Below are 15,866 nucleotides of genomic sequence, written 5' to 3' on the forward strand. Positions count from 1 at the left end.
AGCTCAGTGTCTGCTTGGAGGCAGCTAACGCCTTGCACACTTACATGCCATTGGCCGAAGCATGTCACGTCACAGTCCAATGAGCCAGGGACCTTACCCCTCCCAGAGGGTGCCCGAGCGAGTGACCTGACCGCGAGGAAGGAGCCAAGAGTGGGAAGCAGTGATGCAACCTATCCCAGTGATTTGAATCAAATTTCTCCTCCTCCGTGGGCCACGTTTTCTTCCACCATAAATATAGGAACGAAGCTCCCTCCTTTGGACCAGACAAGGTGACACACAAAACGGGTCATCACAGCTTCCCCGAGAGAAGGCAAAGTCCAGATCGCTAGGTGGGCGAGTGAGCATCCTGGCTGCGTGACACGGGGGTACTTGACTCTGCAAACTCTGGTGCCTGAGCTCTGACCAGCTGCCTGGCCTGGTCGCTGCTCCGTGGAGCGGAAGGTGCTGCTGTCCCAAGGGAAGGTCCAGATCCAGCCTCTGGTGGAAACTTCCACAGATTTTGGAGCCCCAGTGATAAAATTATTTCACGGTTCTCTCCTCCCCCGGGATGCAGCCTTTCATCCACCGCCTCCTGAATGACAGCCTGTCCCCGTTCACCCCAGGAGAGGCTCTGTGGGAGGCTTCATTATTGTTCCCTGAACCAGAGTGTTTAATCGTTTATATGAGTGTCACACTTCTTACCGTGTATCAGTTATTATGTTATGAAAATAAGATGGTGAGAGCTTCACAAATAATGCACAGCCTTTAAACCCATGGAGAAGGAAGGGGAAATATTTAATCTGAAGAAATTGCACAGAGAAGAGGTGTGAAAGAGCACACGTGTGCAAAAGCATAGCCAGCTACACAGCCCCAGCGTAGCGCGCTCCACGTGTCTCGCTGCTTTGTCTGCCTTGGCCCTGAAACTTTACGCTGGGCAGACTCACCCACACATGGCCTTCCCCAGTCAAAAGACAGCCGTGGTGCGCCTGTCTTGCTTTTGCGCTTCCTGGAGGCCTTCAGTACGGCCCTGACACTGCTCCCCACTCCCTGCAGCTTTGTGCATCACTGACCACTGGCTTCTTTTCTCTCTTTCTCTTTGGACTTGATCCCTGGACTTGGATGACATGACTAGCTGGCATCTAAATAGCACCGTCGCCCCTAATAGCTCAGCTTCTACGCACGGCTGCTGCTTCTTACTCTTAGAGACTCACAGATTCAAAACATGTTGAAAATGAAGACAACTTCATCTCCTCTGATCCGTAATCTGAGTCACATACAGGCTGCAAGTGCCCCAATGCGCTAAGGGGAGCGATGACGGGATTATGGGTATCTGACTTGGGGGGAGGGGAGGAGCAATATCACAGGTGCCACGGGCGGTGATAAGGGTGAACTGTCCCCAGATGCCCAGAGGCTAATTTGCATGTACCTAGTTCCTGTATTTCATTTTTAAAAATGCCCCAGATTTGATTTCCTGTGATTTTGATCTTCAGCGGTTTCATGCCCATTTGTTGGCACACTGGAAGTCTGTACATGAAAGCTTGCATTTTAGGGATTGGCTTGACCCCATACAAATCATCCTACGCAGCGGCTGTAAGACGCTCCACATCCCCTGGGTGACGGCTCAGCAGCCGCTGGCTTCAGGACAGGTGAGCATCCGGTACCCACAATGGAGGCTGCAGAGAAATGAAAGGAGGTGCTGTCAGGCGTGGTCAGCAGACATTGATGCCAGAGCCGAAGAGCCTGCTGCGACCAGCGAGCCAGTGGGACTGTGGGCTGGTGACAGGCACGCCCATCAAAGCCAGAAGCTGCCTTTGGGGAACTTCCGTTGGAGATCCCCAAGCCCCTGAAGAAGAGCCTGGTGTATGCACGTGCATTACCTTCCAGTTATGGAAATTGAAATAAGCTAAACAAAGCATGTTTTCCATGTCCTAGGCCTGCACAGGAGAGAAAGTAGAGACTGGCCGTCGGGGGGTCTTGTTACCTCTGCTTCTGTACTGCGCTGCAGGCTGATGTCTGAGCTGGGTGTCCTCAAGCCTCTGACAAGCGCCGGCCTCTCCACTCTGAGCTGAATTCTTGTGTGGGTGAGAGAGCATCTTCAGCGACAGCCCCGGACCTGGTCCTCATGCTGCTGAGGCTCTTGACGTTGCTCTGCGGTGAGTAGGACAACCAGAGCAGGGTGTGCGGCCCCACTGTGTGGGGGATCCCCTTGACGCTGGTGGGATGTCTCAGGTTCAAGTGTTTGCTAGAGCACTGTGGGCCGCTCAGCCCCCACTTCCAGCTGTGGGCTTAGAGCCAGGCAGAAAGTGGAAGCTACTGGAAAGCCACACTTGCTTTCTTTAAAGAAAATGATCATTTTAGTTTTTAACTCATAGGAAGGGTTCACCGTCTGTCCTTTCTACTTTTAATTGTTGACAGTGTTTTTGGTGTTTTCACTAGCCTCAAAGGTGATTCATACAGCAAACTGACCTGTCAGTTCCTTGTTACTCTCGGCATTATTTTCCTTTATGTTTTCATAACCCCACCCGCCGTTCCTATCATCTAACCCTAGAACTTATTACCAGCAACTTATCACTGCCGCCCCACATCCAAAACCTGTTTGCAGCACTGCGTCCCCAGCTCCTTCTGTAACACGCCTTTAATTCACCAGGATTACTTTTCTGTTGTCAATCGCCAATGTTTGTGTCGTAAATTCCTTTGAAGCAAAGACTGTCATCCGTGTTTCCTCTTGTAACCCAAGTGCCACGTACAATGACTAGCATCTAGGAAGCACTCCGAATTGTTTGGTGCATGGGTAAACAAAGAACATGCGAGTTTTATGCTAGCCAGCATTGATTCCTTTCTCTCACCTGAGGAAGCAATTAGTCAATTATTAGAAGCCCAAAGAAGGCATCTCAGGCTCCATAAACATGGGCTAAAGACGTTGTAATAATGAGGTGATATTAGTGAATGTTAAATAAATTCTAAGCACTATTCTAAGCATTTTATGGGTATCGGCTCATTTCATCGTCACAAAAGCTCTGTGTGGTAGGTCTGTTATTATCTCCGCTTTCCAGAAAGGAAACGAAAACACAGAGGACGAAGCGTTTCCCAGGTGACACAGCTTGTAAGGGGAGGGGCCAGGATTTAGCTGTGGGCCAGCTGGACCAGAGCTAGCATTTCCCCGGAATTTTCAGTTCTGGGTCATTACACCTTAATATTATGGTCAAGTCTTTGTGCTAGAAGAGAATCTTTGGACGTAGCTGGATTCTGCCCGAGGACTCAGCCCTCCCTCTCTGATCTGAGCTGGCAAATGCCAGGAGCGGGCGCCCGCCACTGCCCTTCTGGCCGCTGCCCTGAGTCCACCGCGCTCAGCTGGATGCCAGACTTCTGGGGGGACGGGGAGGGGCGAACATGGGGGGCTGGAAGGAGGGAGCTGCAAGGAGCTGTGGAACAAGGGCGCCGCCTGGCACTCACAGATAGAGAAGTTACCAGGAATCACTTCGTAATCATGAAATGAGCTGTGTTGTGTTGTGTTGTGCAGAGGTGTTTTGGGGGTGATGTGGAATGTGAGAAACTGAACAGAGGCAAAGAAGACAGGGAGGGAGGGAGGGAGGGGGAAAGAAGGAGGGAGAGAGGAAAGAGGAGAATCAGAGAGGGAAAGAGAGGGAGAGGCGGGGGCTGGGAATGATCCTGGGAAAGTTGGGCTTTGCGTCCGTCTGTCTGTCTGGGATTTGCTGCGCTGTACTGACTTCCCCGCATTCTCTCCCAGCTCTACTCTGTGAACCAACAGGTGAGTCGCACTTCCCTTTCTTCTTCACGGCCCATGGGTATGTTGACACACTTGACCCACCCAGAGGCTTATGGATGGCTGTGTGACATCTGGTGACAGCTGCTGCGGTGTACAAACAACAGTGGCTCCCTTGGGCCAGGCTGCTGTGTGCACGCCCCTTTCTGTACATGACACTCGTGCCTCAGCGGGGCAGCAGGTAGGTCTTGGTCTGACCTTGTCAAGAGTACAGTCTTTTTCTCTGGGACATCCCAGCTTAGGGAGAGAGATGCTGTTTGCACAAGGAAGTCAGGTCCCAAAGATTGACACTGAAGGAGCTGTGCCCTCCCAGCCTCAGGGGCTCCGAGGCGCCTGCGTGTTCCCCAGCCGGAGTGATGGAGGAAATGCCAAAGTCACACGTCCACAGGGAACAGCGTTACGGCCAATCCTTGGGCCACATGCAGAAGAAATGGGAACGAAGCCCAAACAGGACATGCCCTGAGGCCGGGTACGGATTAGGCTTTGCCCAGTGATCCTGGCTCCTGCAGAGGTTTGTACAGAAGCTCAGGGCAGAGGCTGCATACACGTGTGGCTCCAGGGCGAGTGCACGCCTGTCCCTTCCGTTGGCAATCGCAGGGCAGGACGGCTTCAGGGCAGAAGGACGTGAGTGTCTCCAAGTCTTTCCCAGACTGACTGGCCCTCCAGGCCTCACACTCTCATTGAAGCAGACAGTGTGGGTCTGAGGTGTCAGGGGGTTGGAAGAGAAGAAAATGCCTTGCGACAAGGATGAGTGACATACACACTCACTTTCCTGTAACTCCAAGCTTTGTCTTCTCCAATGCCAGCTTCATTATACTGTCCCAGTTCATGGGCAGAAACTCCAAAGAGTTAGAACCAAATTCAAGGCCTGAGGCAGGAGGCGACGCTGCCCAGGGCAGGACGTGTCAGGGTGAGCGGTTGACAAAGAAAGGAAGGCCCTGGGCCACCTGTGGGGTGACATGAGGGGCGGTCTGCGTCCAGCTGGCTGTTTCTGTCTTGTTTCTGATGCTGAGGATACAAAGTGCCTCTTACCAGGAACCCTGAGGCCATCGCCCCGAACCTGTGTGTGTTCTCTCTAGCGCTGCTTCTGAAAGTCAGCCCTCCTCGGCCTGTGGATGGGAACCCCATGACCCTGACCTGTGAGAGCCAGTTCGCTCGGCCGGAGCCACATCTCCAGTTCCGCTTCATGAGACACAGCCAGGTTCTGGGGCGGGACTGGGACAACTCCTCGCAGCTGCAGGTGGCTGCCGTGTGGAGCGGGGACACGGGGGTCTACTGGTGCGAAGCCAAGACGGCAGCACGCAGAACGATACGGAGCGGGGGCATCTGGATACAAGTGCAGAGTGAGCGCCTGGGGCGGGTGGAGTGGCCGCGGCGGCCGGGCTTTGTCACCGCTGGGTCCTGCCTGCGTCCCCCAGGTTCCCTGTGGCCGAGCCCCGCGGCCATCCTCCCTTAGCCTGGCTCTTCCCGTTCACGTACACAGCGGGGTATTCAGAAAAGCCCTACTGGGTGTTTCGCTGTGCTGGAGAAGGCCGGGGAGAACCCTGCGGCGTCTGCGGTCTGATGATAAGAGCTGGGCTCATGCCACTGGGGAGGGCCCGCGGGGGACGCCCCTGTCCCGTGAGATGCGGCACCCTCCATGCGAGATTCGTGGAGCCTTTCGTACCCCACCGCCATCAACCCCAACAATGCCAGCTCCAGGCAGCGGAACCCCCCACCACACACACACACACACACACGAAATTATATGTTACTGACTTCGTCCAAGGCCTGTTCCTTCAGGACGGCCACACCTGCTCTTTGTCCCCGAGCCCTCCCGCCTCAGGGCTGTCCTGTGTTGTCTCGTGTCTGTGTAGGAGTGCCTGTCGGTAATGTGCGCTTGGAGACACAGCCTCCAGGGGGACACGTGGCAGAGGGAGAGAAGCTGGTTCTTGTCTGCTCAGTCACACAGGCCACCGGCGACATCAGCTTTCTGTGGTACCGAGGGGCCCTGGGTCTGAACCTGGAAACCAAGACCCAGCGTTCCCTGACGGCAAAGCTGGAGATCCCTGCCGTGAGGGAGAGCGACGCGGACCAGTACTACTGCGCGGCTGACAATGGCCACGGCCCCAGTATCAGCACGCTGGTGAACATCGTGGTCACAAGTCAGTGTCACCACCCTTCAGCCTGGCCAAAGGGACCCAGTCGAGCCCCATGTTCCCCCGGGGCGCCCTGAGGGAGCGCGATGGGGCTGAGCCTCTGTGGGCAGATGAAGAGGCTGTCACATTATCAGGAACCCTCTCTGACATCCCACTGTCTCCTCAGTTCCAGTGTCCCGGCCCGGCCTCACCCTCAGCACTCCTGGGGCCCAGGCCCTGGTGGGGGACACGGTGGAGCTCCACTGTGAGGCGCAGAGAGGCTCTCCCCCGATCCTGTACCGGTTTTATTGCAATGATGTCACCCTGGGGAGCAGCTCTGCCCCCTCAGGAGGAGGCGTGTCCTTCAACCTGTCTCTGACCGCAGAACATTCTGGAAACTACTCCTGTGAGGCAGACAATGGCCTGAGGGCCCAGCGCAGTGAATTGGTGCCACTCAGGGTCACAGGTACAACTCAGGCCATGGAACTGACTGGTCAGTGTGTCTCTTTCCCAGCGTCCTGGAAGACGTCCGCTGCCCTTGCACTGTGTCTGGTGCTGGGCTAGCAAAGGTGGGGCTCGCGGGGGGGTGCGGCCCTGGGGGTGTAGCTCGGGGTGTGGAAGACACAAAAACCAGGTGCCTGTCTCCTCCTGTTATCAGTGTGATAAGCTGCAAGTCCTTAGATAAGTAAATCCCACTGCACCCTCCTCCCCTGCCCCCCGGGAAGAGTGGCCGTGGTCTCACCGCACCCACTCACGATGCCCGCTGTCGTTTCCAACCCTTCTTGGCTGCTCATGTGTGGCCTTCTCCCTTCAGCGCCTATAGAAGACAAAATAGATCTCACATCAGTGGTCACTGAGGGGCTGTTTGGCATCCTTGGTCTCATCATTATTGTCCTGTTCTTTGGCTGTTGGCTCAAGAGAAAAATAGGTTAGTAACGACTAACATTGGCATTTTTGTCACATGACCTTTGTTTTCACTGAACTAGGCTAGACTTGTGATGCGTGTCCTGTAAAGAACAAATGTGTCCTGTTAATCACGCTGCTCGCACCCGCAGCGGGCATGGCACCTATTAAAGCGGGCAGAGCTGTTAGCAGTTCCCTGTCCCCTAGCGGTTCTCAGCTGCTCTCCTGTGCTTCTGTGATTTACCTGTCATTCAGAAATGTGACCATTTAAGTAACTAATCAGCGACTGGAAGAGACATTCCAGTTACGCTGACCATCACCCCACTAAAGTCGGTGCATCAGTTCTTACTCACCTTAGGCCATATTGTCACGCGCTTTTCCCCCTGAAATGCTTGTCCACACACTCTCTTCATTGCTGGGTCGTCTCCACTTCTCAGCTCAAATGTCATGTTTTCCAAGAGGCTTCCCCTGGCCACGCAGCCCGCAATTCCATTATTCTTCATCAGAGTGTCAAGTCAGGTAGCTTCACACGTGTCCAGCACGGGTAATTCAATACTTATTTGTATGTTTAGTTGGGGTCCCCTCTTGTCCATCGACCAAGCTGGAGACGGGCCGAGAGGAGACCATGCGAGATTCTCGTTTAGCTCCAGGCACCTGGCCACAGCTCTGGTGTGGGGTGGCAGTGCCTGCTCCTGAGGGCTCTTGTGATGAGATTAGAAGCAAAAAGAAAACCGGTGTGAGGGTTCAGAGGCTCGAGCTTCAGGCCTTGCTCTGGGCCTACTGTCAGGGAAGCTGCTTCACTGCTCTAGACCCGAGTCTCTTCATCTGACAGTGAAGGGTCTGCCTGAAGGACCTCCAGGACGGCCTCTGGGCACACAGTGGCCTCTTGTGACAAGGAGCGTCCCCACACCAGGGCTATGGGAAAACGTTGGGAAGGAGGAAGCCGCACTGACATGGGTGTCGTTTGATTTGCAGGACGGCCTTCAGCCAGCGACCCAGTCAGGTGAGGCCTCTGCTGTGTGTGAGCGCCGATGGTGTGGGAATGTATTCAAAACAGCTGAACTGTCCTCTCTCGGGAGGTGTCCTCATATCTCTGTGTACCCAAAGTGGCCACTCAGCGTTCCCCCACTAAAAACGCTGAACATTCACTTGCTACTCCTTCTTTTACACGTTAATTAACTCCGTTCATCCTTCTTCCTGGTTTATCTTTTTCACTAAATCCTCAGAATAAGAAAGTTACATCACTTTGACCCATTTCTTGCATTCCTTCAATCCGTTAACCAATATCTGGGGGTCTATAAGTCATCCTGTTGGGTATTGAAAGGCATGGAAATATGGGGAAACCTTGAAGGTTGTAAAGAAGCTCAGAATAATTAAGCTATGTACACATTTCCGAAATGCAGGCCAGAGGGTCAAAAAGGGACTGAAAACTGTGATGGTGGAGTTGTGTGAACGTTTAGAAGAGGAAACGATTGTGAAAGCACTTCGGCCTGGCTGACACGTTTCATAGTGTTTTTGTCCAAATCAGAGCGGTGCTCTTCGGTGGCGCGTGGACACGCGAGGCCGTTTTCTGCTTTTTTGTCGTCAAGATGCTTGTTCTGCCAGCAGCCGGTGTTCCATCAGGGCTGGACCAGTCTCTCTTCACCCTGTGTCTCCGGAGTGACCCCTCCCCCATCCCCGGGGTGCGAAGGGCACTTTGGAGAAAGGCAGCACCTCCGTGAGCCCTCAGAGAAGGGCCTTGCGCTGTGGGGTGTGACCGTGCCAAGCGAGCCAGGCACGGACGGGGCTTGTGCTACGCAGCCAGCTGGTCCCTAGGAGTTAGTGCTGTGCTCGGGACCCCAACAGACCCTTTTCTTCGGCGTCTTCCCCATGAGCCTAGATGGTGAGGTCTGAGACATCTGGGATGCTGCCCCAGATGGAAAGTGTGTGTTTCTGTGTCTGCAGGTGCCCGCCCCTCCCTCCACCTCGGGAGTCCACATACCTCAACACGGCCACCCCGGAGCAGCGGCAGCCCGTATATGAAAACGGTGAGGCCCCCCGAATGCCCTGACCCATAGCAGTAAAGCGAGCTGGGGAAGAGGCTAGGGGCTGATGCGCGCTGGCCAAAGCGGACCCCGCCATGCTCTGGCCACCTGTGCGGACAGGGGGCTCATCTGTGTTCACGTGACCGGTGGCAGGAAGGAGCGGCCGTGTCCTGACCCCTCCTTTCTCTTGCAGTCAATGTCGTACGTGGAGATGAAGTTTATTCTCTGGCGTATTGCGTGCAACAGGAATGGCAGCCGGCCGCAGGTGAGGCACGAAGATGTGGCTCTGTCCCTGACTTTTGTCCTTCCCGGAACCAAGGAGTTACTGGGTGACTGCCGTGGCAGCGTTCTGCGGTGTTACTGGCTCTGCGTGGAGCCGACTATGAGCACTGAGCCGACCTGAGAGGGACTTGGACTTGGGTCTGGGACCTGCCTCGAGGTGCCCCGTGTGACGCTGACAGGGCCTGGCCGTGGAGCGTCTGTCACTCCACAGCCCCGTCAGGGGGAAGCACGGAGGTGGTGGCTTCTGCCTGTCCCCTCTGGGTGACCTTGTGCACTCCCTCAGCACCCCAACACAGCTGCCTACGAGCTGCTGCTGTCTATCCCAGGCCTGGTGCGCCCAGAAATGCCAGGAGGGACCCACTGAAGTCCCTCCCCAGGCTGCTGATTTTGCTCTGCAGAGTCAGGGAGTCATGTTTGTGACAGACAGAAAATACCCATGGAGATAACTCCATGAGGAATAGACGGGAGTGGAAGAAGCTGTCGTTAGCACTGACTTAGCGTGAATGGAGTCTCACAGCTCGGTCTTTCTCTCCACAGCAGAACCTCTGAGGTCGTATGCTGACGACAGGGTAGGTCGGAGTCCCTGGGTTCTTCGGCCCTGGGTTCTTCCTCGGCGCTCTTTCTCTCTGTCTTCTGGGGACTGGTTCTCCAGCTTTTTAAATTGCGGCCACTGGGGGACAACAAAAGATCCCCTGGTGGATCTTCTTCCTCATCTCCCTACACAATGGGGATGAAAACAATAATGTGTCACCATCCAGAGCACTTTGGGGGGCTTACCTGTCCTTTAGCAACAGACACAGGGATGATTCGCGAGGGAACTGCAGTGAGTGCCTAGTCTAAAAATTCTGTTTGAAAACCGTTACACTGAAATGCTGTGCTGTCAGGTTACGCAAACACCTAGAAATCTAAATTAATGTTGAATGAAGCTAAACTGATAGTGATTTGGTTCCTTACAAATCAGCAATTCTAAACTTTGGACAATTCAAGGCATCACTGATGACACAAAAAGGCTTTCAGAAACTTGCAGAAATTCCAGCTCTGCGTGTGTGCAAGGACAGTTGGTGGCTGGTAATTTCAAGTGTAGGGTGACAGTCCCAGGTCCCAGGACAGAGTTCGCATCTTTAGAAAACTGCAGCTACATGCTAAATTTAGTTTATGGATTCAAAATTTTGACATCCTGAAAAATATGGCAGCCACGGAGCTGCCTAACAATGGGCCAGAAGAGGGAGGGAAGGCCTCACATGTCTGGGTCAGTTTGCAGCTCGACCAGAGCCCCTCTGCAGCCCACCAGTTGGGGACAGGTGCTCAGCAGAAGCTGGCCTCGGCCACAGCCTCCCAGGGGGCTCCATTCATGTACACGGTGGCCTGAGAAAGGTAGGGCGCATCCAGGCAGCCTGGGACGAGGACTGCCGGGGCGCCGTCTGCCTGTGCCCCTGCTCTGGCCCTAGCCCTGTCCCTCCTTACAGGACTCCTCAGTCATCTATTCGGGGGTGAAGAAGATGACCGTTACGGACGTGGACTATGAGAATGATATCTAAGGTTACAGAAGATTCTACCTGAGAAACCATCCATGACCCCATGCCTCAGACCCAATATGTGCTTCAGCGGTCCCAGGAACCAGCTTCCCAGGACACCTAACCACCTAACCTCCACGGGACAGTGCCTGCGTCTATTATGATGGGAAGTTGGCTCAGACCCTGAAGGGACCACCCAGGAGAACCAACAAGGATGCCCAAGTGGGAGGGACTTTATTATCGAAACCCGATTCCTACTGGTTCTTTTAGGCCCAGGTCCATTTGTGCTCAAACTCCTTTTTACGAGAAGAAACAGGACAAGATAAGAGAAGAGGGACAGTGAAGCTTCCAGCGCATGAACCCAGGGCTGGTGATCCTGTGGAGCTGCTCCATGCAGAGAGCTGTGAGTCTCCTTCCGTCCAGGTGCTTTCTCTGCTCAGACGGTCCCGAACTCCAGCTCCACCCCTCACATCGTCTTTCTCCATAAAATATGTGACTCGGTATGTTGGGTCACAGTTATCAAATTAGAATGAAAACAAAGTCACATAAAAAGTTATTGTAGCTATACTCAATGTTAGAGACATATTTTGGAGCCACAGGTCACTCTAGATGCCGCCCATATAATGAGAGGTAATCTTTGTAAGTTTCCCCACATCTGAAGTTCTGTATTTGTGGCAGCCTCACGGAGCTTTATGAATATCATTTCTTTTATCCACAAACGTTTTGAAAACGTGATAATATGGTTTGGAGCTTATATTTTAATTTTAAATCAATCGTATGCTAACTCTCCTAAATCAAAACAATTGGAAGCATATACAACGTAAAAAGTCAGTCTTTCTTATAATCTAACATAAATGGGACTCACTAAGCATGGTTAAAATCTTAGCTCTACAGATGTTTTTCTATTTTTATACAAACATTTATATATACATGTAAATATACAAATATTTAGAAATACACCTATTTAACAAAATATCATGAAATATTTTCAAGTCTGTGTATAGATCTGTTGTACTATTTTAAAAGACTGTGCACTATTCTGTTATGCAGATAAATCATAATTCATATTTTCTTTTGGTAAACTATACATAACATAAAATTTATAGTTTTAACCATTTTTAAGTGTACGATTGAGTGCCATTAAATACTATCATGATATGTTTTAATCCTTTCAACCACTGATGGATTTTAAGGTGACTTCCCAAATGTTTATATGATAAAACCAATGCTAAAATAAATGTCCTTGTACAAACATATATGCATTCCTGTTAATTCATCTGAAAGATAAATTTGTAAATTGAGAATTACTACATTTTAAGTTATGCACATTAGAAGTTTGTGTTAAATATTCATAAATTGCTCTCCAGTAAGGGTGTATCAATTCATGCATCTACCAACAGTGTATGAGAAAACCAATCTGTGGGAGAAAGTATTGCTTTTTCATTAAAATTTGTAAAATTGGGGCCGGCTGTGTGGCTCAGTTGGTTAAGAGCGGGAGCTCTGAGCAACAGGGTCGCCAATTCGATTGCCACATGGGCCAGTGAGCTGTGCCTGAGCTGTGCTGGCACTGAGCTGCCAACAGGTGGCAGGATGGCTCAGCTGGTGAGAGCACGTGCTCCTAACAAGGTTGCTGATTTGACTCCCTCATGGGATGGTGGGCTATGCCCACCCACAATTAAGAGTGAACACAGCACCTTGAGCTGAGCCACCACAAGCTGTCGAAGGGTGGTTGGATGGCGACTGGACTTGGAGCCGAGCTAGCTGTGCCCTCCACAACTAGAATTGAAAGACAACAATTTGGCTGTTTCCCTTCCCCAATTCCCCGACACTGTTCCCCTTCCCAATTTCCCAACACTGTTCCCCTTCCCCAAAAAAATCTTTAAAAAAAATTTGTAAAATTACTCTTTATTATTATGCTGCCTCATCATTGTTTTAATTCTCTTGTTCAGAAATTTATGTTAGACGTATACTGAACCTTCTCATTCTATTCTCATGACTCTTAATTAGTCTTTCCAATTTTTTATTTTTTTTAACACCACTGTTGCATTCTGAGTATTTCTTAATTATGTTCCAGTTTACTAATTCTCTCTTCAGCTATGTCCACTTTATTGTTTAACCTATTTACGTCTTCAGCAGCTAGCTACATTCTTTTCTTTTGAGAGGCATCCGTAGCAAAATGTTTAAAAACGTGGTTTCTGAAAAAGCTTCTGGATTTACATTTTCCTCCACCATTTACTAGCCCTGCAGTTTGGGTCAAACTAATTATATGTGTTTTTTCATGCTTAAAATTGGGGTAGCAATTGTATCAAAAATATGTTTTGCTAATTATGTAAGCCCATGTGCTTAAAATGCTTAAAAGTGTACCTGTTACATATCAAGTACTCAAACTATAAATTAGTAGTATTCTCCCTTCGCAAACTTGCCTTTTTGTTATTTATAGTATTTTACTATTATGGGCTTAATATTTCATTTTATTATTATTAGCAACCTTAAATATTTTAAATATGTTAAATTTATTATAACTCCTAGATAGTTCTTCTACCTGAAGTTTTAGGTATTTAAGCCTGTATTTTGAGTCTTGTTCATCGTAATTTGGTGAAATTTGTGACTTTAGATGAATAAGCTTCTGGTGCAGTGTAGGAATCCCATGAGACCTGGACTTCTGTGTTTCTCAAAGGCCATTTTGTATTTGCTTCTTGGAAGCTGTGGAAGGTCACTGGCCCAGGACCACTTTTTATGATAATTCCTTATTTGGGGCTTCCCAGAGCACACCCGTGGGAGTGGCACAGTCCTGAGGTTTATGGTTTCAGGGGAAACTTTCTAATTCCCCACCAGGTCTCATACAAACCCAAGCTTCCTTGTCGTCTCTCTATGCTGGTGGATGAATTTTCCCTCACCAAACCACTCGTTTATTAAAAGGAAACTCCTCTGATGGTCCAGATTTTAGGCAGGTGTTTTAGTTTCAAGTTGATGTTTTTTGTGGGCCTGAGATTTTGTCATCTAATTCCACAAAGATTTTAAATGCGAAGTTCATAAAAATGATTTAGTGTAATATTTTCTCCTCCACTCCTCCCCAGGGGAGCAGTAATGTTAATTTTATGTTGAACACTCTATTTTCACTTCCTTTTAGTTTTTTTCCTTTATCTGCAGTGGGGAAATTTCCCTTTTTTATTACCTGTTTGGTTATGCATTTTAAAAATTATGTAACATTTATCTATCGCTGAGTGCATGAATCAATGCTTCCTTTTCCTGGGGATCATACCTTTGTGAACTGGGAAGGAGTTTGTGGTAGAGTATGTTAAAAAGTAAGTAAAAACCCTTGGAGGGAAGTCAAGACTGAAAGCCAGAAGTATAATCTAGATCTAAGCTCTTGGTTTTTCTTCTGCCACCAGCAACCAATGTTCACCTGTCAGGAAGAGCCCCCCAGAAAGCTGCTCTGAGCAACTCTATTACATGTCTGTGTGGTCAGTGACCCATGGTCTACAGCTCCCCTGGGTCCCTGGCCTTCCTGCCTGGAAAGTCATAACCCATCCACCTTCTGGAAAACCCACAATGTAAGATTAAAACAGAAAGTAGAAGCTTCGGATTAAATTGTCTTTGATTCCTGGGTGCCCCCCCCCACACACGTACTGTCCCCAAGGAGCCCAGGCCCCTCACCAAGAAGTATCCTGACACAGGGAGACAGGGAGGACTGCTCCCTGTTGCAGACACTTCTTGCATGTCTATAGGTTTGAGTTCCACCCCTAGAGACGTGGGTTAGAGTCCCACAGTCCTGCTAGGGCCACAGTGACAGCCCTGTACCCCTCCTTGACAGGCAATCAGAGAGGAATGGTCCCCACTCCCCATACTCACCAGAACACTCAGTCTGGCCCAGGCAGTCAGTATCTGAGACAAGTCCCTGCAAGTGTGGGTGAGCACGGCCAGCCTGGGGGTGTGTATGTGTGCACGCTCCTTTTCTACTTCCAACCTGGGTAATTAGAGGAATAGCATGCCATCCTGCCGAGAGGACCCTGGAAAGATGAATACGTAGGATGGTATTAGAGAAGGCCGACCAAACGGCCAAAAGTCTCCATGAATCACAGCCAAACAACTCAATTCAAACAGACCCAGGGTGGGACACCAGTGACCCAGGAGACCAGGCAAAGTCAGACTCGTATAAGGGACGTTTGATAACGGGACTTCACGAAGGAGTCCCCACACCGAGGACTTTGAGTAAGATCCAGGAAATACAGTGAGGGCCCAAGGAGAACCCACCCACCCTCCAATGAGGCTTACCAACATTACACTGATAATGATTCAAACACCCAAATAACACAAGACTGATCAATATGATCATCATCAGTCGGGCACCCCACATAGAAGAAAAAAGCTGCACAAGCTGGAAGCGGGTTGAGGGTGCCGATGTCTCAACTGGCTGAGATTGCTGATAAAATGTTTCACAGCTGAGATCTATTTCAGGAAAGGCGGAAGCAAGCTACGCTGAGACCACCAGCGGCACTGCTCACGGCAGCCTCGGCCATGACCAGCCAGGACCCAACGAGGTGCCTGCGGGAGAGAACAAACAACCGTGGGTAAGACCCCTGGGACCCCCACAACCTAGCCGAAAAGGCTGCCCATCTGTTGCACCACAGCAATGTCCTTTTCAGCACAAGGACAGGGAACAGAGTTCTCCCACCTCCTTTGACAAGGAGAATGGACTTGTCCCTGACTATGCTGCCACATGCCACAATGGGCTGACAGTGATCAAGAATGACGGGCCCAGGGACTCCCTTTAGGCTCCATTGGCCTCGCTGACGTGTCCCACAGGGAACCTGGGGAACGGCAGCCGTGGGAGAGAAACCTGCAGCCTTCCTGATGGACACCGGAACTGGTTACTCTTTACTGAGCACCAGAGGGCCCCTCTTCCCCAAGGCCGCGTCCCTTGCTGGTGTATCTGGCCGCTCGCGTGTACGAAAGGGAAAAACGGGTGTTCGGGCAGACAGGCGGCCAGGAAGAGCCGAGACGGCTGCCGTGAGCGAGCATGTAAGACTCCACCAGCCACGAAGGCTTGGAATTTAAAGCCATTCCCTTTATTTTTTTTTATTTTTTTTTTAAAGATTTTTATTGGTGAATTGGGGGGATGGGAACAGTGCTGGGGAATTGGGGGAAGGGGGACAGACAAGTTGCTGTCGTTTTGTTCTTTAGTCTAGTTGTGGAGGATGTTGCTTCACTGGCCCAAGTTGGCACCATCATCGCGCTCTTCTCTGGCGAGGCAGATCAGTCG

General features: G+C 50.9%; 1 protein-coding gene across 10 annotated transcripts; it reads left to right on the forward strand.

The window, feature by feature from the left end:
• The first annotated feature begins 884 nt into the window (after positions 1 to 884).
• On the forward strand, positions 885 to 12,073 carry LOC109376987 (Fc receptor-like protein 1). 10 transcript variants are annotated; one of them, XM_019633170.1, is made up of 12 exons: positions 885 to 1,625; positions 1,912 to 2,132; positions 3,728 to 4,274; positions 4,843 to 5,106; positions 5,620 to 5,907; positions 6,068 to 6,346; positions 6,695 to 6,808; positions 7,759 to 7,786; positions 8,728 to 8,810; positions 9,001 to 9,072; positions 9,627 to 9,658; positions 10,556 to 12,073. In XM_019633170.1, exons 4-12 carry the CDS (start codon positions 4,890 to 4,892, stop codon positions 10,625 to 10,627), a joined length of 1,185 nt encoding a protein of 394 aa, XP_019488715.1. In that variant the 5' UTR covers positions 885 to 1,625; positions 1,912 to 2,132; positions 3,728 to 4,274; positions 4,843 to 4,889; the 3' UTR covers positions 10,628 to 12,073. The 10 variants fall into 10 exon arrangements, with proteins under 10 accessions (XP_019488715.1, XP_019488717.1, XP_019488714.1 ...); XM_019633172.1 differs by having other exon boundaries at positions 3,728 to 4,232; XM_019633169.1 differs by having other exon boundaries at positions 3,728 to 3,944; positions 4,077 to 5,106.
• Positions 12,074 to 15,866: the final 3,793 nt, after the last annotated feature.

The sequence above is a fragment of the Hipposideros armiger genome, unplaced genomic scaffold (genome assembly GCF_001890085.2).
Source record: "Hipposideros armiger isolate ML-2016 unplaced genomic scaffold, ASM189008v1 scaffold_1256, whole genome shotgun sequence".
NCBI lineage: Eukaryota > Metazoa > Chordata > Mammalia > Chiroptera > Hipposideridae > Hipposideros > Hipposideros armiger.

What these genes read in the sequence shown, in the direction of transcription:
- LOC109376987 (XM_019633166.1), top strand. Translation starts at nt 2,102, where the DNA reads ATGCTGCTGAGGCTCTTGACGTTGCTCTGCG. An exon ending in GGTGAACATCGTGGTCACAA is followed by an intron (nt 5,908 to 6,067) that starts GTCAGTGTCACC and finishes CTGTCTCCTCAG; the next exon opens with TTCCAGTGTCCCGGCCCGGC. An exon ending in TCAGCCAGCGACCCAGTCAG is followed by an intron (nt 7,787 to 8,727) that starts GTGAGGCCTCTG and finishes CTGTGTCTGCAG; the next exon opens with GTGCCCGCCCCTCCCTCCAC.